This window comes from Tupaia chinensis, unplaced genomic scaffold, assembly GCF_000334495.1.
Source record: "Tupaia chinensis unplaced genomic scaffold, TupChi_1.0 Scaffold000147_1, whole genome shotgun sequence".
NCBI lineage: Eukaryota > Metazoa > Chordata > Mammalia > Scandentia > Tupaiidae > Tupaia > Tupaia belangeri.
In genome coordinates, this window is record NW_006159617.1 from 9,142,458 (window position 1) to 9,163,244 (window position 20,787).

Sequence of the window (20,787 nt, forward strand, 5' to 3'; positions counted from 1 at the left end):
TCTCTCTGTCTGGCAAGTGCGCACGCCCTATAGTGAAAACCTCTCCAAAAAAAAAAGAAAAGAAAAAAAATAGAAAAGTTCTAAAGAGTTTAGCTCAATTTTCATACAGTAATTCCACAAAACTTGAAAGAAAATAAAACTTAAAGGTAATTCAAAAAATAATTAAAATAAACCTATGTCATTGAAGTTGAGTGCCTTGATTAAAAAAAAGTTAGACAAAAATACTTTACTGCAAGACTTCTCAGACCTTTTAATAGACCTTTAAATCAACAAAGCAAACATATAAGAAATGGGGTATTTCAAGTGTACTTACCAGAAAAATTTCTCCACTCCCTCCCCCATTTTTAAACATCAGTGCTTTATGGAAAATACTGAATATTCTCTTGGATGTTTTCTCCTACTTATATTGGCTATTCATCAAGATTATGTAATTACCTTCCATGTGGATTATTCAGCAATCCAAAATTGATTAAATGCAGAGATTTTAGGATAAAATCAAGATTTCATGGTGTTTTAAATGATTAATTAGTATTCAATTTTTATTACCCTTGGTCATTTTTAGTGGTAATAATGCTTCTGATTCCCAACATAATTGGAGAATTTATATCATTCCAAAAACTATGCTGAGTGGTATTTTACCAACATTAATCATGTAATTCTCACAACATTCCTATAAAATAGTTAGTATTTAGCCCACTGTATAGAGGAACAAGTTGATCCTCAGAGAGGCTAATTATCCTGAACATACTGGAACCCACATTTCCAAACCAGTCAGTCTGAATACAGAGTCTGGGCACTTTAACCACCGTACTGTACTATGTATGTTAACAACTCACTTGCAGAATATTAAACAACAACAATGCAAGTGTGTTCCTTAAGTAAAACAAGTTTGTACATATGGCAAATTGGCATAGGATTCATTTATTTATTCATTTTCTAAATACTTATTTGAGTTCCAGATACTGTCTTGAATATTTGGGCTATATTAGAGAACAATCAATCAAACTGGATCTTTGTGGAAGAAATAATCAATCAGATAAATAAATATAACAAGTCTAAGAATGATAATAATTGCCCAGAAGGATTCAGAAGGGCTGAGATGTGTGTGTAATGTGTACAGGAAGAACCAGGCAGGTCTTCTTGTTAGGACGCATCAGATGAGAACTCAGAAGTCCTGGGTTTTGCATAGAGAGGTTACTGTGACCTCAAGAAGAGTAGCTTCAGTGAATTGCTGGGGTGTGGTCCTGATGCAGAAGTTTTAAGAGATAATGAATAGGGGGTCAGCAGGCAGCATGGTGGTTAAGGTGCTGGACTCCCACATGACCAACCATGGTTCAAGTTCCAGCCCTGTCAGCTTGACAATCATGCCTGGCTCACGTGCATTTGTGTCCAAAACCCTGAGAGGAGAATGGAGGGGAAGGGACAACAGTATAGCCATCCCCCACAGAAGAGTAATTTCTCACTTTCTTTCTCTCTCTTTCTCTCTCTCTCTCTTTCTCTCCCTCATCTCACTCTGGCAAGCACATATGCCCTATGGCAAAAACCTGAAAAAAGAGAGAGAGAGAGATAATGAATAAAAAGAACTGATAGAAGGCAAGTACAGACAATGATTTCAAGGTTTTTATTTTAAAAAGAAAAAGAGAAATGACGCAGTAATAGGAAGAGATAAGAAGGCAGAAGAGGGATTCTCCTTATGTTCTTTAAATAATATCCAGGAGAGTAGTGCTGATAATAGAGTTTAGAGGGAAATTTTGATGTAACAGAGACAGATCAGAGATCTGTTTCTGCTTGAGACAGGTCTTTGATAGGGTAAGAAGGGATGGGATCCAGAGAACAAGGGGAGGAGGTGACCCTAAGTAGAAGATAAACAATTAATCCATGGTAATAACAAGAAAAGAGCTAGAGTATGTGGTCACAGATGAAGGCAGGAGGTCAGATGTGCCAATAAAACCGAAAGGGCAACATATATTAGAATTTACTAGAGTTCTTTGAGACCCATGTTCTGACTTCCTTAGTTAGGCTGAATTTCTGTTTTCCCTATCTGTGAAATTGGGGAGATCAATACAATATTGTTGAACAATATTTTATGAGACCATGATAAAGATGAACAATTATTTCAGGGCTTAGAAGAGTGATTACAGTAAGGGCCAGCAGGTGGCATGGTAGTTAAGGTGCTGGACTTTCACAAGGCCAATGGCAGTTCAAGTCCTGGACCCAGAGGCTTGAACCTCATACCAGGCACATGTGTGTGCATGCCCCAAATCCCAAGAGAATGGAGGAGAAGGGATTTCAATGTGGCCATTGCCCCATGGGGGGTGATTTCTCACTTTCTTTCTCTCTGTCTTTCTGGAGAGCACATATACCCTATAGCAAAAATTTCCAGAAAAAAAAAAAGGAAGAGTGATTACAGCATAAGAGACTGGCCAAAAAGTCAAATGTTGTTGCCACTGCTATTATTATCAATGGTATGCAGCCTAATTATATATCTCTAATTCTTACATTTAATTTTATAACCCTTTACTGTCAAATGAAATGTGATCCATAGGAGAGAAAGCAAGTTGTCAATTGTGACGTGGTTTATTTAACAGTTTCTCTAACGCAATTTTAGCACATTAATTCTAAAGGTCCTATAAATTGAATCATTTCTGATTTTGTTAAAGTCTCTGAAAACAGTATTACATTCAATTCAACCAGATGCTTATCTTATAGTAAACAAATAGGGAGCATTTTCAAATTCAATATTTGTTACATTTTTTGATTGGCAAGCAGAAGGAATGGATGCAATCAATACCTGGACTCCCTGAGCAAAATTTATGTATTTCCTCCATGAAAATCTTTCTTGATCCTTGGGCGTCTCTCTGTTGCTTTCTGATCTCTGTGGTTGTCTTGATACTGCTGTCCCCTAGTCCAACTCTCTCTGGGACCTTTTTGGTATTCCACTCTTGCCTCCCCATCCTTTGCACCGCAAATAGTCCAACAGTGATTTTCTAAAATTGCATATCAGGCCTCTAATCGCTTTCTGCAGCAGAGTAGAATCCAAACTCTCTCCATGGCTTAGAATGCCCGCCAACCCCTCCTGCCTATCCCCTACTGCCCTCTTTCTGTTCTCATTGCTCCCATTTCCCAACTTAGCATTCTGTTCTAGGAATACACCAAAATCTTCCCTTAGACTTCTTTGCTCTTTTGTTCCTTCTGCATAGAACATTCCTCCCCTAGTTCTTCATGTGATTGGCTCATTATCATTAATGTCTCCGTTCAAATATGGCTTCCTTAAAGAGATGCCCTAGCCTCCTGAACTATACCAGTTCTGCCCTGACCTAGCCTTTAGTTTTGTTTCATTCATTGCCATTATCCTCAGCTGAAATACCCTTGATTGTTCCTCTGCTTGTTGATCTTCTTATTAAAATGTAGGGACTTTCATGTATTATATATAAAACTTAGGTATCTTCTTCACTCCTTTCTCTATAGTCTATAGGAAGTAGGATACTACCAAATGCAAGAGGAAGAATAAATAAATCCTAATGTTTGCAATTTTGCAAATGATAGTTAACATTCCAACAAGTCACAGTGAATTTAAGCTGTGGCACTGATTTTCAGTTAGTAAACTGAAGAAATCATTATTTTTTTAAGATTTATTTAATTTTATATATTATGATTTTAAAATTTGCTTTGGGCACATGCTCTTACCAGAGAGAGATACACACATACACACCCAGAAAGGGAGAGAGAAGGAGAGGGAGAGAGAGAGAGAGAGAGACAATGTGAAAAAGCAAGCCACCAGATCCTGGACTTGAATCATGTCCAACTATATGGGAGTCCAGTGCCCCAACCACCATGCCAACTGATGGCCCCTGAAGAAATTATTTTATCCATCGTTTACTCATTTATTCTTAAATCACACCTTTATTTATTTATTCACTTACTAATCTAACTTGTAGAAAGTTTTCGATACAGTTTTTCAATGTACTTGACAATATGTGCTACATAAAGAATACAAGTTAGAATAATCTCAAAGAATATAAAATTCACTATCTCACTTGAATCCTGTAACAAAGACAGTACTAAATTTTTTTTCTTAGAAAAGACTATCTAACGTAGTGCTTAGAAAATATTAAATTATATATTCATAGATATTTACAGAAACATCCTTTGGGAAAGTAAAAACAAAATTTTCAAAACTATACATGGATAGCTGAAATGAATTTATATATCCAGAGGTTTTCTCAATGAAATTGAAGATTTGCTTTTAAGGGCAAGTGAAATTGAAGTCATTTATAGACCTAGGAGAACAAAGCCAATGACACTACAGAGCTCAGGAAGTATATCCTGAACTGTACCCTACTATTTTAATCTACCCAAAAGGTTATTCAGTGGAATGATCTAGAGCTCTGCAGTGTAGAAATGCCATAGGAGAGAAAGACGTGAAGGAAACACAAATATAAACAGGTTGTTTGAAGGACATGATCTTTTCTCCGAAAAAAAAAAAAAAAACTTATTGAGCATTTATTATATTTCAGGTGTTATGCCCTTGCGTTATATGCATTATCACCTCATTTGACACTCATAACATCATAACATCTTTATGATATTATGATAACATAACATCTTTATGAGTGCTATTATTGCTCTCTTTTAGATGAGAAAACAGAAACGGAGAAGTAATTTGATCTATATAAGGTCAGGGAAAAGTAAATAAATGACAGATACTGTATAACATGATCTTCTAGTTACATATATAAGATGTATATGAAACAAATCAAGTTGATGTTAAGACTTGTGTTCCATCCCTAGGCTACCTCATTATATATTGGGTTGTCAGAAAAGTCATGAGGTATTTTTTTCCTAAGATTTTCTGTGCAAACTACATCATGACTTTTCAGACAACCCAATAGGTGTAAATATTCCTAAATCTTCCCAAAATCCCAAATGTGAAACATTCTTGGCCACCAGTATTTTGGATTAGAGATACTCGACCTGTATAAGTATTTTCATATTAATAAGAAATTCCAGATTGTTCTTTATTATAATAGCCATACACTTATGACATGATTTAAACTTGGTTTACTTTATTTGAATGGCCATTCGGATGATGACATAGAGAGAGAGAAGAACAATTTGTAGTCCTCAGCTCTGGTAATGAAATCATCAGACCACTCAGTATATTCATTTGGTCTTAAGGCACCTTGAAAGGAAAATGCTAGCCAATGAGTGAAGACATTAACCATGGTTTAAAAGGGCCCTGATGTGGCTGAAAATGGACAGAACTGGTAAACACCTTATCTAGACTGGAGCTATCACTTAGTGTGTAGTGCCTACAAAACTAGTAACTCATACCCACTCCAGTCTACTTCAGAATAACCAGGAAGTAGTGTAACTCAATCTTCTGGTTAAAATCCTAACACCGACTCCAAAAAGATGTGGAATGATCATCGTTATTAATCCAACAACAATGCTATAATATTTGATGGAACACAGTCCACTGCCCCAAATCTGGGCTGAATATTTAAGAACTCTGTGGTTGGCATCATTTGTAATAAACTAAACTCGAGTCAATAAACAGTTACTGAGCACTCACTAGAATTCAACACACTGTCTAGGTTTTACAAGGCTCATAGAAGGTGCAAAACACTAGTTCTGCTCTCTAGGAACTTACGATTTAGTGAGGAAGATACGCTTGGATCTAAGTCTGATACAACGCACCCTAAGGAAAGGACAGGATGCTACATAACACCAGTAAGAATATACAACAGAAGGAACACGGGTAGGATTTCTTTGGTTAATTCTAATTTGAGCAGTAAGGAGGCTGGGAAGAGGGAAGCTTATACTGGGGCTTAAAGGTTGAGTGAGAGCTGTTCAGTAGCGGTAGAACTTGGGAGTAGGACATGGTGCCACCTAAGAGCAGGGAAAGCAGCGAGTGCTGAGGAAGAGTGAGGTGTGCTAACATTACACAGGAGTAAAAAGGATGAGGAAGAAAAGGGAGATCAAGGCTGGGACAGTGTTGGCCGTAAGTGAACGTGACTAAACGTATGCTCTAAATAATCTAAAGATCTGTTCACAAATAAGGAAGAGAAAGACATTGCTTCTGGTGGAGCCCTCTTCCTTTCATGATTACAAATACTGGTGTTTTACATCTTATTTACTTTAAAAGCCAGAGGCTGGCTCCCTGGTGCAGTGGTAACGTTCTACTCAAGAGAAGCTAGATTCTCACATGGCAACTGCTGTTCAAATTCTTGGTCTGGTCAGCCTCAAACATGTCAGTCATAAGTGAGAGTGCCCAGAGTATGAAGGGCTGGAAAACTGGAAGAAAGCAACTGAGGCATGAAAAAAATCCCATGAAGTGTGCTTCTCTCTCTCTTACTTATGTGACTCTCATGTATGTGCATACATGTTTTATCATAAACAAATAAGTAAATATAAAAAGAAATAAAATGTTTAAGTAAGACTGGATTTCTTAAGATGTGTTCTTTGAAATAGACATCTTAGTACATTAGAGTGGTCAGATTTTTTTTTTTTTTTTAAGTAAAAATCAAAGTAATGGTGATGGATTAAGCTGCCTAGTTAGGGAAGCCAATATAAAACAGAGGTGAAACTAGGGAAGGTACTATAAAAAGAAATTGCCCAGATAGGCACTGTTGGATGATCTAACAACATCAACTGGAGAGTATTAATATCTGCATTCAATCTTGAAGTGCCAAAAATGACTTACCCAACTATAAAATTAACATAGTAATATATTTCCTTTAAAGGAATACATTAGAGTGGTCAGATTTTTTTTTTTTTTTAAGTAAAAATCAAAGTAATGGTGATGGATTAAGCTGCCTAGTTAGGGAAGCCAATATAAAACAGAGGTGAAACTAGGGAAGGTACTATAAAAAGAAATTGCCCAGATAGGCACTGTTGGATGATCTAACAACATCAACTGGAGAGTATTAATATCTGCATTCAATCTTGAAGTGCCAAAAATGACTTACCCAACTATAAAATTAACATAGTAATATATTTCCTTTAAAGGAACCTATGCATTCAAATGTACTTCTGTTCTCTTAAGAGGAAATTCTCTAGCTCTTTAGTTCATTGGCAGAACACAAATCAATATCCTATATTCAACATTTCTTTCCATTCTATCTATTGGCTCAGTCTCTAGCTCTATCCATCCCTGTAGACTAGAGCACTGGAAACCCCCAGATCCTTTGTATGAGAATCAACACGTATTGTCATGATATGAGCCTAAGTGCTTTGAAAACCTACCATTCTAACACCATTTTCAAAGGCTTGTCGAGTGAGAGGAGCTGGTCCATCCACAGTCTTGCCATCATCGTCAGGGCCCCAACTGGCACTATAGATGTGCACATGCTGGGGATTAAAGCTAACTGATTTTGCTTCAACCATGTCAGTGACGTCTCCATCCAGCATTCGTACTCCTTCAAAACAGAAAAGAGGGCTAGCTCATTACAGAGGCTTTGCTACATAACATTCAAATAAGCCAGTCGGATTTTGGAGGGGGAAGAATACTTTTTTTTTTTTGGGAGAGGTTTTCGCTATAGGGTGCATGCGCTCGCCAGACAGACAGAGAGAGACAGAGAGACAGAAAGCGAGAAATCACCCCCCAGGGGGGATGGTCACGCCGCAATCCCTTCTCCTCCATTCTCCTCTCGGGATCTTGGGCACGCACGCACACGTGCCCTGCGTGTGTTTTACGCCACGGGGTCCGGGATGTGAACCGCGGTCGACTATGTGGGACTCCAGTGACATAGCCATTACGCTAACTGCTGGTTCCCAAGAATACATTTTTAATCAACACTTCATTGAGCATATTTCTCTGGTACAAAGTTAGTGTATACTTTGCAAGAGCTAACTTGGGGGAGAATATAAGTTATGTTGTATGTAAAAGAATAAATGTTGTATAAAATCTTATTTATCCAGGAGCTAGCTGGTGGCACAGTAGTTGGGGCAGCTAGATCCCACATGGCCAACTTTGTGGTTCAAATCCCAGACTCAGTAGCTTTATAAAATACTAGGCACATGTGCAAGCATATCCAAAAATCCTAAGATGAGACTAGAGAAGGGACTGCACTGTGGTCATTGCTCTTGGAGGGTAGGACAGGGTTTTTTCTCTCTGTCTCTTTCCAGTGAACATACATAGCCTACAGCAAAAATTAAGAGAAAAAATATTTTTAATCAATGGTTTTCTTTTTCTAAAGTTTAATCATTGTAGCAAGCAGTCTCTCCCTTCTCCTAATCTCTCTCTTGAGTGAGTACTTGACACAGAGAACCTTATGCAATTCATCTTCCCTAAATTTCTCGTATTGAACAACTTGTGCTCATAATTAGTATAAAACATTCTAAGCTTATCAGTTATATGAAATCTAGAAAGCTGCCAAGTGAGATTGGTCTCATTTCCTTTATGTTTACTATCATCCCCTAATCTGTAAAACTGATGTAAACTTATTACATTTCTTTTTTGCCAAGTTATTTATAAGTCAAATAATAAATGAGAAAGTTCTCTGTGCATTAACACTTTAAGTAATTCTCAAAACCCTCTGAGAATTGAAGAGTGTTTAATCATTAATCTTCATTCAAGTATATTTCTATCCAGACAGATAGGAGTTCATTATTAATCCTATTTTGAAAAAAAAAAAAAGACACTAAGATACTCAGAAATCATTTATATGCCAAATGACTGGCTTTCCTGTTTTTCTTTTTATTTTAGAGACTCTCGACAACAATAAAACATCTAGTTTTTAAGTAAACATACCTCTCCTTCAGCTTAAACTAAATGCCATCTCTGAGACATTGAATTATTTTTAAATGACATAATAGTAACAGGTTGAATTTACTCCTTAGGAAAACCTCATCCAGTAGGATTTCAAGTTTTTATTAGTGGCCTATAACTGATCATTAAATAATAAAACCCCAAATCAGGCAGCTTTAGATAATACATAAGCATTGAGGAAGGGATACTAGTAGAAAATTAAAACAAAATTTTTTTTGATTTTTTGCTATAGGGCAAGTGCTTTGGTGAGAACCAGAGAGACAGAAAGATAGAAAGCAAGAAATGACCCTCTAGGGTGGATGGCCATGCTGCAATCCCTTCTCCTCCATTCTCCTCTCAGGATTTTAAGCATGCATGCACATGGGCCCAGCGTGAGTTTCAAGCCACAAGTACGGGACTCAAACCGTGGTCAGCAATGTGGGAATCCAGCGATGTAACCATTATGCCATCTGCTGGTCCCAAATATTCCTGAAGAAACTACATATTCTTTTAAAATTTTACCTTAGTTTTAAAATTTGTTAGAGGGTGCATGTGTTCATTGGAGACAGAAAGAAAGATGGGGAAAGTGAGAAGGCATTTCCCATGGGGAATGGTCATATCACAACCCCCTCTCCTCCAATTCTCCCCTTCAGGATTTTGGCATATATGTACATGTATACACACACACACACACACACACACACACACACACACTGTGCATCTCAGAACACTGAGTCCAGGATTCAACTGCATAGTTGGTCATGTGGGATCCAGCCACCTAATGGACCACAACAGTTAGCCCTGCACATTCATTTTGCCTTTAAAAAACTATTTAACTATAAAATTTTCAAATAACAAAAAAAAAATAATAGAATTAACAATGAACATATATACAGCCAGTAGTTAATAACCATAAACATTGTGCTTCATTTTATTGATCTAAAAATATAAATATTAGGTTAGACTATTTTAAATTATATGACAAGTATAATACTCTATTCTTTACATTTTTATACAAAAATTATGGAAATAAGTTCTTACTGGAGTCATTTAATAGTCATCCAACGTTAAATTTCCCCCAAATATTTCTAAAGGCATTGCATTTGGTTTCTATGTCTCTTACTGTCTTTCCCTCTAGATTTCTAGATTTTTAGAGATGTATATTACCAGGTGATGTAGCAAATGAAGGTTGTGAACAGTCCCTTTCAAAATTATGGAGTAAAACTGTACTTACAAAGTTTGTCAGTGGTTTATTTTGTACAAGTAGAAAAACCAGCATAATTCTTTGTAGTACTGGGTCCTGAATAGCCGTTGGCTTTTTTTGTTATCAATATTCAGAATTCATCTGCATGTTTTTTAGTAAAGAAAGATGAACTATTTAATCTTCTTACTTTCTGTTTAAAAGCATAAAATGAAACTATTTTACCAGCACAGTGAAGTCTACAATAAACACTATTTACTGCCCAGAATAACCTTAGCAGTTTGTCTAAATGCCATTATGAGCTCACTGACAAACCTCAGTCAGTTTCTACGTTGTGCAACTTATGCAAAGCTTATGAGGAAAAAAAAAAAGGCTCACTAAATCATGACTAGAAGGTAACATTAATTTTCTGACCACAATTTCACAAATAAAAATTTCATGGGATTAAGTTTAAAGGTCAAAGTCTTTTTCCCTCACTTAACTCCAAGTCTTTATGTCTTGGGTCTGGGGGTTAGTCTGTAATTCAGAAGGTTCTTGTTTTAGACTATGTTTGAGTCATCACCATGCATTCATTATGTTCCCTCCTCACAAAGCTAGTTTTCCAGTTCATCCTCAAATTCCTTCAAGAGGGCTGGGCTTGTGTCGGACAGTAAGGATAGGCATCTGGGATGTGTGTCTGGATACGTGATAGACTGCCCTGGACTAGGAGAAGAGTCCATCTGAGTCTCTTGGGAAGAGCAGGGGGCTTCAGCATCCTCATTCTTCTCCAGAGAAAATCCTTTGTCTCCTTTCCTCAGCGCCTCTGTACATATTCCCCTTGACACTTAGCAGATGCACCCTGAGTACAACAGTTACTAGTCAAACAACTGTCATACTCTAGGAATTCAGGGTAAAATAAAGGAAAGAAAGAGGTCAAATTTACCATGGCCTGACATTCATTTAAAGTAGCTTCTGAAACCTTTTCTTAGTACGTTGATTATACATACTGAATTATTTCATGTTTACGGGTTGGTCTGTATTTATACTCTGATTCTAGAAAGGACCAGCATTTCTATTTTTTACTTCTAACTCTATTTACCACTTTCAAACACAGTGCATTACAAATGAGGTCAGCCTAGTTCTGAAAGCTTCATTCATTTTATGATACCATTTAGGAGACCTCTAAGGAACACCTTCAGACCAGGCATGATGATAAAGTCATTAGGATCCATGGACTCTATTATAATGATTTCTTCCCGTTTGTGTACGACTATGATACCAATCTTTTGCTTACAAAGATAATTATAAATGAGAAAGACTTGCTTTTTATCAATGTTAAGTTTTATACTGGTTTCACTGGATCCTTATAGTAAATATATGCATATTTGAGCTGCATATATGTATCCACACATTAATGTGGATACATATATGAGGGGACTAGAGAAAGTGTGTAGAAAATTAAATTAAGGGTAAGCACTGAAATCTCACATGGCCAACTGTGGTTCAAGTCCTGGATTTGACAGCTTGAAAATCATGCTGGGCACATGTGCATGCATGTCCAAAATCCCAAGGAGAGACTAGAGGAGAAAGGATTGCAGCACAGTCATTCGCCTCTGGGGTGATTTCTCACTTTCCCTCTCTCTGTCTTCGCTCTTTCTCACACAAGTGCACACACCCTATGGCAAAAACCTAAACAAACAAACAAAATTAATGTACAGGTTTATTTTGATGCAAAAACTTTGAAATCAATGCATAGTTTTTTCATATGTATTTTCCATGAACTCTTTAAAGATCCATTGTAGATATATTCTGGAATAATTCATGGAAATAGTATCATGGCATTACAGTATCACAAAAGGGTATTTTATGATTTACCACTTTAATCATAATTAAAAGGAACTTTTTATAAAGCCTATGCAAAAGAGAAAAAGGGATTTTCTGTTTAGAGAGAATTTCAAAATGCTTCTTTGACAGCAATATCAATGGTATAGTTTTAGTACGGAATGTCAATGACCCGTCTTCTCTACCGGATGACATATTTTCAAGTCTGTTTAAAGTAAATATGTGCGCAACACTTTCAAGGTATCCTTTAAGAAGTCTTCCTGTTTAACAATACATGTTAACACTGTTGTTTTGCTATCAGCAATAGTGGAACACTATTGTGCAAAGATAAACTTATCAAGTTGAAAAGAGGTCCTAGAAACCAGTTGAGCTAAGTGGTTTATTTGCACATCTGTCCTGGTAAGTTTGTTTTCCATACCTCCAATCTTGGCGTTGAAAGCAATTCCTACTGTGCAGTGAGAGTTGTTTGCAGCAGCGGCCACTTCTCCAGCACAGCGGGTCCCATGCCTGCGGGCAGAACACACACACACTTTCTAAAGTAGGACACTTCATTCTCACAAACTCAACTCTCATTGCCACCACTCAGACTTCCAAGTGATGAGAATGTATCCAGCTGTGGGTGTTTCCAGAACTTCCCACCCAGAATCACATAGTCTGGCCATGACAAATTTTACCACATAATGACATTGTTTTGGATTATATTCTTGATATGCTTATTTTTGATATCTTGCTTTCCCAATTAGAAAATCTTGTCCAAAGTAAAGCCAAACTGTATTTTGCATTCTCCAAACTTCTGCTGACCAATATGGTAGACACCAACCATCTGTGGCTACTGAGAACTTGAAATGTGGCTAATGTGACCTCATTTCGCTTTTTAATTTTACTTAACTTTAATTAAATCAAGCTTTTTCTATATGCCCCCCCCCAAAAAAAAAGAAAGAAAAGAAAGAAAAAAAGAGAAAGAACATTAGCCAAGTTGAAAAACAAAGAAAATCTGGATAAACCTTATGCACACAAACCCCTAACGAATGAATTTTTCTGTTTCATCCTTGTCAATCTGAAATCAAAAGCATTATGTCACAATTGCTTCCTTCTTCCCATTCCAACTATATTTGATGTTGAACGTCTTTTTCAAGTATTTATTAGTTGCTTGTACTTCTTGCTTTGTGAATAACTTTTTCATGCTCTTGGCCCAAATTTCTTACTGCTTTTTCTGTCATATCTGTAGGAAAGTATGTGTCTAAGTTTGTTATCTGGAACATTACAATCTTATTTAGGGCAATTTCGGATTATCATCCACAGTATTTAATACTAGTGTACTCGTAATCCTATTTCCCTTCTGGTATTGGGTATATCATATTGGAAAAAATGATCAATTTTTAAGAGAAAAGTAATTTCTTTTGTAATCTTCAACTCAGCTACTAAAGTTCCCCTGAAGCTAACAATTATTATCTATGATTCTTCATTATGCTCTTAATGCATGATCTCATGATGTAAGTTATTTTTACTAAATGTGCAATTCCCTTAGTGAATGCATTGTTCTTATACTTAATTGTATCTATTATTAATTAACGCCAAGTGCTACTATACCACAACATATCTATTTTAAATTTCAACTCTAGTGTATTTTTTGGCCTTTGGGTTACTTGTTTTCATATTTTCAAATGTATATGGGTAGTTTTCTTTTTGATATCAATTAATTTGATTATTCTGTGATAAAAGACAATTTCTATGAACCAATTCTTTGCATTCTGTGAGACACAATGGCTAAGTTAGTGATCAATGTTAATAACTGTTCCATGTGCTGAAAAATGATGTATATTCTCCAATTGCTTTTTACATGGCTATTATGTCAAGCTTGTTTATTACCCTGTGGTTTGTAATGTTCTTTGAAGTACTGTCAATTCTGTTTACTTAAAGTGGAAATATTAATCTTCCTAATTAAGGAAACCATTTATTAATTTGCAGTAACACTCTATGGCTCTTGCATTATTAAAAAAAAACTTACCTGGTTAATATTTAACTAGTATATTATTTTACTATGAGTACTTTCAAATATTCTATGTTCTTGGGACCAGCAGTTAGCATAATGGCTATGTTGCTGAACTCCCATGTAGTTGACCAAGGTTCAAGTCCTGGACCCGGTAGCTTAAACTCATGCCAGGTGTGTGTGTGTGTATGCCCAAGATCCCAAGAGGAGAATGGAGGAGAAGGGACTGCAGCATGCCCATCTCCCCTGGGGGGGGATTTCTCACTTTCTGTCTCTCTGTCTCTCTCTGTCTTTCCGGTCAACGCATGCACCCTATAGCAAAAGCCTCTCCAAACAACAACAACAAAAAATCTATGTTCTCTTAAATAGGATAAAACGATATTTTTTGAAGCTAGGCTAACTGTCTTTAACTAATGAGTATGTTCATTTACAGTAACTGTGTTTATTAATACCTTTATGTTCATGTCCATGTTTTTTTCCTGTATCAGTTTGGCTGTTATATATTCTATTACATAGTGGAAGTCCTAGGTATATGATCATAGATACCTAATGGTACAAAGTGTAGTCATCAATACCTTTTCCCTTTTATTTCCAAAGAATAAAGACTTTAGAATGTTTTAACTCCGATTACTGAACTTTCATTCCCATGTTTGAGCCTCCTATGATTATAATTACACCTGGGATTTTTTAACCCTAGAAATGACCCATTGCTGTTACTACTTTCAACACTCAAGGTTTGATTAGATTTACAAATACATTATTTGCTTTTTTTTTTTAGCTCATACTGTCATCTGAAATCACTGATTTTTTTTTTTCCAAAGAACATTTTGTAAATGTACTCTCAGAGAGTCTTTTGTTGGTCAAGTCTTTTGGTAATTTCAGAAGATGACTATGTTTCACTGTTCTTGAAAAATAATTTCACTGGGTATAGAATTCTGGATTAATAATACCACTTCAAAGATGTTATTCCACTATCTTCTAGCATCCATTGTTTCTGGTAAGAAATCAGTCATCTGGGAAATCCATTCTCTCTGGATGCTTTTCAGATCTTCTCTTTGACTTTGCTATTCTGCAGGTTCACTGAGATGTTTTATGTATGAACTTCTTTAAAAAATTGTCCTTGTAATTTTTAAACCTGTATTTGAATGTTTAATTTCTCAGAATTCTTAGCTATTATCTCTGAAAACTTTCCATTATTCTCTAGTCCTTCCTTTCAGAATCCCAGTGAAGCATATATTAGGACATTCTGTACTATGTTACTGGTTAATCTCTTCTCTAGACTTCTCATAATCTCCCTCTGAGCTGTATTCTATGAAACTTGTTCAGTTGTGCATTTCACTTACCCTATATTCTGAAGTTCTTTTTGCTCTTTTTCAGATCTGCTTGGTTAATTCTGACAATCTCTTTTCCTTGAAAGTTTTCGTTTTTAAAATATTAATTCTTTCTACATATAAATTATATTTAACAACTTAAATACATATGAATCTAATTCTATTATGTTTGCTCCTGCTGTTTTCATGGTGATGTTTTTCCCCATGTATTAGGTCACTGAGAAAGTCATGATATATTTTTCTATGTTTCTCTGTGCAAAAATGTGTCACCACATTCCCCACAGGCAATAGTTGGTGAATTTTCTACTTAGGAAGTCACATTCTTTGGGCTTCTATATTGGTGAATTCTTTGAGGCTGGGTGAAAAGATCATTGTTCTAAAATTTTAAATTTGCTTCCCCACATATTGGGAATAAATCAACCATGCCCTGTTAAACCATATTTAAAATCTGAACTATACAGGGGCTGACAGGTGGTGTGGTGGTTAAGGCTGGACTCCCACAGCTGACTGCAGTTTGAGTCCTGGACCTGGCAGCTTGCTTTCTCCCTTTCCTTCTCCCCCTCTGTCTCTTTCTGGTCAACTTCAAAAAAAATAAAATAATAAGAATGAATAAAATTAAATAATTCTAAAATAAAATTTGAACTATAAAATTAATATAAAAACGTGTATAATCTCATGAGTGCTGATACTAATTCTTTTTTTTTTTTTTAAGAGAGATTTTTGCTATAGGGCACGTATGCTCACTGGAGAGACAGAAAGAGACAGAAAGTGAGACATCATTCCCTAGGGGGGATGGCCATGTCACAATCCCTTCTCCTCCATCCTCCTCTTGGGGTCTTGGGCAGACACACACACATGCCCGGTGTGAGTTTTAAGTTGCTAGGTCTGGGGCTTGAACCAGAGTTGACTACATGGGAGTCTAGTGACGTAACCATTAAGCCAACTGCTGGTCTTACTCTTAGTTATTCTTAAAGGCAAGCTATTTATTTATCCTCTTGTCTCAAGGTGAGAAAGTAAAATATGTCCACTGTCTTAGTATGTAAGGTTTTTTGTTTATTCATTTTCCTATAGTTAAAGTACTGAAGATGGAAGCCAGGGGTTTTATTTTATGCAGAAGGTCCTCTCTCACCCCATGGGAGCAAGATCTTGTGTTATATCATCCCTGGGCTTAATACAGCTCCAGACGGGCTGTGGTTGTTTGTTCATCCTAGAAAGTACACGTGCCCGCCTTGTCTCATAGATCGGAACTTTCTTGGAAGAATTCTCAATGTTCTACCAGCTCCACCATGCATTAAAACTTTCCTTAATGCTTTCCCAGGAGTTTTAGATATACTGTACTAGGAGAGATTTAATTAAGTATCTATTCTACTATATTAATGGGAGAACTAACTTAGTTCTGTATTCTTAAAATGTAATAAAGCCCCGCACATATTACATGAATCGTTAATGTGTTGTAAATGTTCCTGAGTGGATAACAGTGACTATTTCCTTATAAAAATACCTCTTGCAAAGATTTTTATATACTGCTCTCTATACAACCATTTTTGGGAGACAATGAAACGCCCTGTGCTGAAGCCTAGTTCTACTGCTGATGCATATATTCAAATATCAGTTTAGTAATATATCACAACTCAGTGTAACTGAGGGTCCAATGTCTACCTTGCCTATACATAAACACCTCACTCTCTTCAGATGACAAAGGCTAGTATCCTAAGAAAAGTATCAGTCATCTTTTCTACTTTTCTATTTTTTTTAAAGTTCACCTATTTACTTCTTCCGTGAGAGAATGAGAGAGAGAGATCTGCTTCACCCTGTGATCCACCCCCCAGCCTTAGCCATCCAGAATCACGGGCACCCCCATGTATGCCTGGCACGTACAAGGTGATGCCAGGATGTGAACCCAGGAACCCCTCAGCCCATTGGTCTCTGCGACAAGGATGTTGCACCACCAATGTGCCTGTGTGGCTGGCCCATCATTTTTATTTTTACATCTCAGTTGGACTCAGTGTTTTGACATAAATTTAAAACAAATCATAGGACAATATACATCACCATTACCTATTTGATGTTTAAGGGTGTGAACAGAATTAAATTTTTTCCTAGTCCCAAAGGACAAAAGTGGCCAGCCAGAAATGTGTTCATGATGTTAGTTAAATACACATCACAAAAACAAAAGTTGGGTGTTTCGGATGTATTTTTGTTCAGAGATCTAGGACATAAGCATTTAAGAGTATTTTCAGCATAGGGAGAAGACTTGGGTAAATTTTAGTTCAGAAAACAATATACTCACTATATTACATTCTAACTTACACACATCTACCTGGAAATTTTACTAGCTAGTTCTCATGTAATATATTCTGATAAATTAGTCTTCTGTTAACCTCTGTTGTGTATGTTTACAAAATTACTAACAAACATATTGTCTAAAAATTCCAGAAGTTAACCCAATTATGTAAATTGTAATAGATCTACATCTAAAATAAAGTGGATGTAAGTAAACTAGGACTTAAAAGACATTCATTGCATCTTTTTTTTTATTCTCTTATGAATATTGTCAGGGACCTAGTAACTGAAATATTTTATTCATAATTTCTATTTCAATAACCATTTAAGTTTCTCATGCACATACTGAGCAGTCTTTTTTTCTAATGTTTTTTCATACCAAGTTTGATCATCTGTTACATAACTAGCACCTAATCACCTAAAAGTAAATGACCGTAGTTAAGTGTCTCAAAAAATTTTACCAGGTCTACTTTACAGAATAGATGGAAAATCAGATGAGAAAATGCCTAGTAATTAATTTCCATATTGTGAACACATACAAGTAAAGTGAGTGTGGAATATAAATGCAGGGGTTTACTGTGTCTTGCTAAGTGGTAAAATACTGCCTTACTCCTTTTGCATCCTCCATGTCCTCTTGTCATTATTGCTTTGTGAACCTTTTTTCTTCCCTATGAGTTAATAGGGGTAGAAATAATAACTTATTTTGGCATGCATCGCAGAGCTGAAGAGAAGATGTGGGTAACTTCAACAAGGAATCCTAGACATTCAGACACAAGCAGGAGGCTTCCCTTTACGCTTGCCATTGCATTGCTTGAAAGTCTATATTATACTTGCAGAGAATCAAGCAACAGCAAGGGGGAGAAGGACTATTTTCTACTTCATTCCTTTCTTGGAACAAACATCTTCAGCTGTTCACAGATTCTGCCCTCGCCATCACTACTCCTTTCTAACATCTGGAGTGCCCATTCTTTTTCACAGGTTTTAATTTTGTATGCATCTGAACAAAAGCCAAGTAAGTCTATTTCAAAAGCCCTCTTATCAGAGAAGGGGAAAGCAAGAATTAGAGATATGTTCTCCAACACATCATTTAAAACTGATGTTTCTGACTGCTTATGTCATGCATGATTACGTTAGTGTCATACTCTCCAATTCTTATGTATTTATTTCAGGTTTTTGCCATAGGGCATGTGTGCTCACAGAACAAAGACAGAGAGAGAGTTACAAAGAGAAGTAAAGTGAAAATTCATTCCTGGGGCAGGGGATGGTCAAACTACAATCCCTTCTCCCCAGTCTCCTCTTGGGATTTTGGGCAAGCATGCACATGCACCCAGCGTGAGTTTCAAGACTCCATGGTCGGTCATGCAAAAATCCAGCACCTAAACCAGCACATCACCTGCTGGCCCCCTCCAACTCTATTTTAATGTCATTAGATTCTCACATCAACCTTGTGCATAAGCAAAACAGGTATTATTTCTTTTACTTTACAAGTGAGAAAATTCAGTCAACCAGATGGTGGTTGGAAGGTATAAAATGTGACAGGACAAAGACAAGAGCAGGATCTCCTAGATCCTTATAATGACGGTGGCCTAATGAGTAAGATGAGTTTGACTAATTGAACCTAAGACCACTGACCAGGAGTTGCAAGACTTAATGTAAAAAATTACCGAGTATTGTGATACATGCTAATCAAGGCTTATGTACAGAGTGCTAGGAGAATTTCTGCTCCAGTAATCTGGTTTGGAGTTGGTGCTTGTGAAAATGCTTGGTATGCAATCTAAACAACTTCCTCCTCCTTACACCTGAACTGATTTTCTATAATTTCAAATCATCATAATTAAAAGGAAATTTCATAATTAGAACTCAGTAAAGCACAAAATATGAAGTGTATACTGAGTGTATATGCTAAGAGACTGGAATACGATCAATAAAGATAATGAAAGAAATAATGACCCATATCAAATTATAATTTTTATTTTTTGTGGTCTATTTCATTCCACATATATTTTTCTTCTCCAAGTGTATACTGAAAAATTACATCATATAAATATTTCTAAACTTGCAAAACAAGGGACTAGACTATTTTTCAAATTTACTTATATTTCTGTATATAGGTGAAGTTCAATTTTATGAATATTATGATAGTGACCTTTTTTAACTATATCTAATGAGTCTACTCTCACATTATGGCTCATAATTAACTTACTTTTCTGAATTATCCATTCAATAACTATCCATCCAGTATCAATTATGTTTGAAGAATGTATTAGTCAATAGTGAGAAAGGATTCAACACTGAGAAAAACAAGACATGGTAGGATATAGTTCAATGAATTCTGTTCACCAGGAAATCCTGAAGAATAGACATTAATTCACAATCTATGTTCATTTAATAGAACATGTAAGTAATGACCTACTTCTATTTGTTTATGCTAAAATAGTCAAATAAAGATATCGTTCAGTATGTATGCACTGTAGAGCAGGCTAAAAATACTTGTTTTGCTCAGAATTTGCTAATGTGCCTAATGGAGAAGGCTGGTATTATAAATGTTTGACTTTACTCTGCTTAAGACTGCTTCCAGATCACGAGTAAACTGTCAAAACACTTCTGAAGATGTGAGTCTTACTTTGCAGCGACTGAAGGTCTAAGACAGGTGACTATTACATAATCCCATTTGTCTGAAGGCTGGGGAAACAGGGGCCTTGGAATTCTGATTCAAGGGCTCCCATGAGTTACCGAGTTTTTTCTGCAATACACTGGAAGGTATGAGAAACTGGATGGTGCTGGTCACACAGTCACTTCGCCTCTGGGCAAGAGGTCCTAGAGTAAAGCTATTGAGGCCCAGACACCTGGTTCAGGACTCAAACTGCAGTCAGCAGTTCATTAAACTATCACACACCATTTCAACCTAGCTACACTCAGCAATCTCTTCGTAGAGTTTGTCAGAGCCATTTCTGCACACATGGGAAAGTTATCAACATTATGGAAGTACTAAGCCCACAATTAAGGAATGCCTCCCTTCAAAACATGTAATTTGTGGGACCAACAGTTGGCGTAATGGCTATGTCGCTGGTCTCCCATGTTGTCCACCACGGTTCAAGTCCCAGACCTGGTGGCTTAAACTCATGTTGAGCATGTGTGTGTGTGCCCAAGATCCTGAGAGGAGAATGGAGGAGAAGGGATTGTGGCCGCCCCATCCCCCCGGGGGGGGTGTGATTTCTTACTTTCTGTCTCTCTGTCTCTCTCTTTCTGGTGAGTGCATGCACCCTATAGCAAAAACCTCTAAAAAACAAATTAACTACAACAACAACAAACATGTAATTTGTTATATTTCCTAATTTAAATGCAGCATCTTAGCATATACACCATATTTTACTTAAAATAATACACAGGATGGGGTTTTATTTATTTA

At 36.5% G+C, this 20,787-nt stretch overlaps 1 protein-coding gene across 3 annotated transcripts in view; it reads right to left on the minus strand.

Annotated features, from left to right (window-relative positions):
• Positions 1 to 20,787, minus strand: part of PCSK5 (proprotein convertase subtilisin/kexin type 5) — a 537,419-nt gene that overhangs the window by 326,213 nt on the left and 190,419 nt on the right. For all 3 annotated transcript variants that reach the window (XM_014586632.2, XM_006145503.3, XM_014586633.2), the window contains exons 6-7: positions 12,193 to 12,281; positions 7,249 to 7,421 (exon numbers count right to left, since the gene is read on the minus strand). In XM_014586632.2, coding sequence (XP_014442118.1) covers positions 7,249 to 7,421; positions 12,193 to 12,281 — 262 coding nt within the window. The remainder of the gene's footprint in view (positions 1 to 7,248; positions 7,422 to 12,192; positions 12,282 to 20,787) is intronic.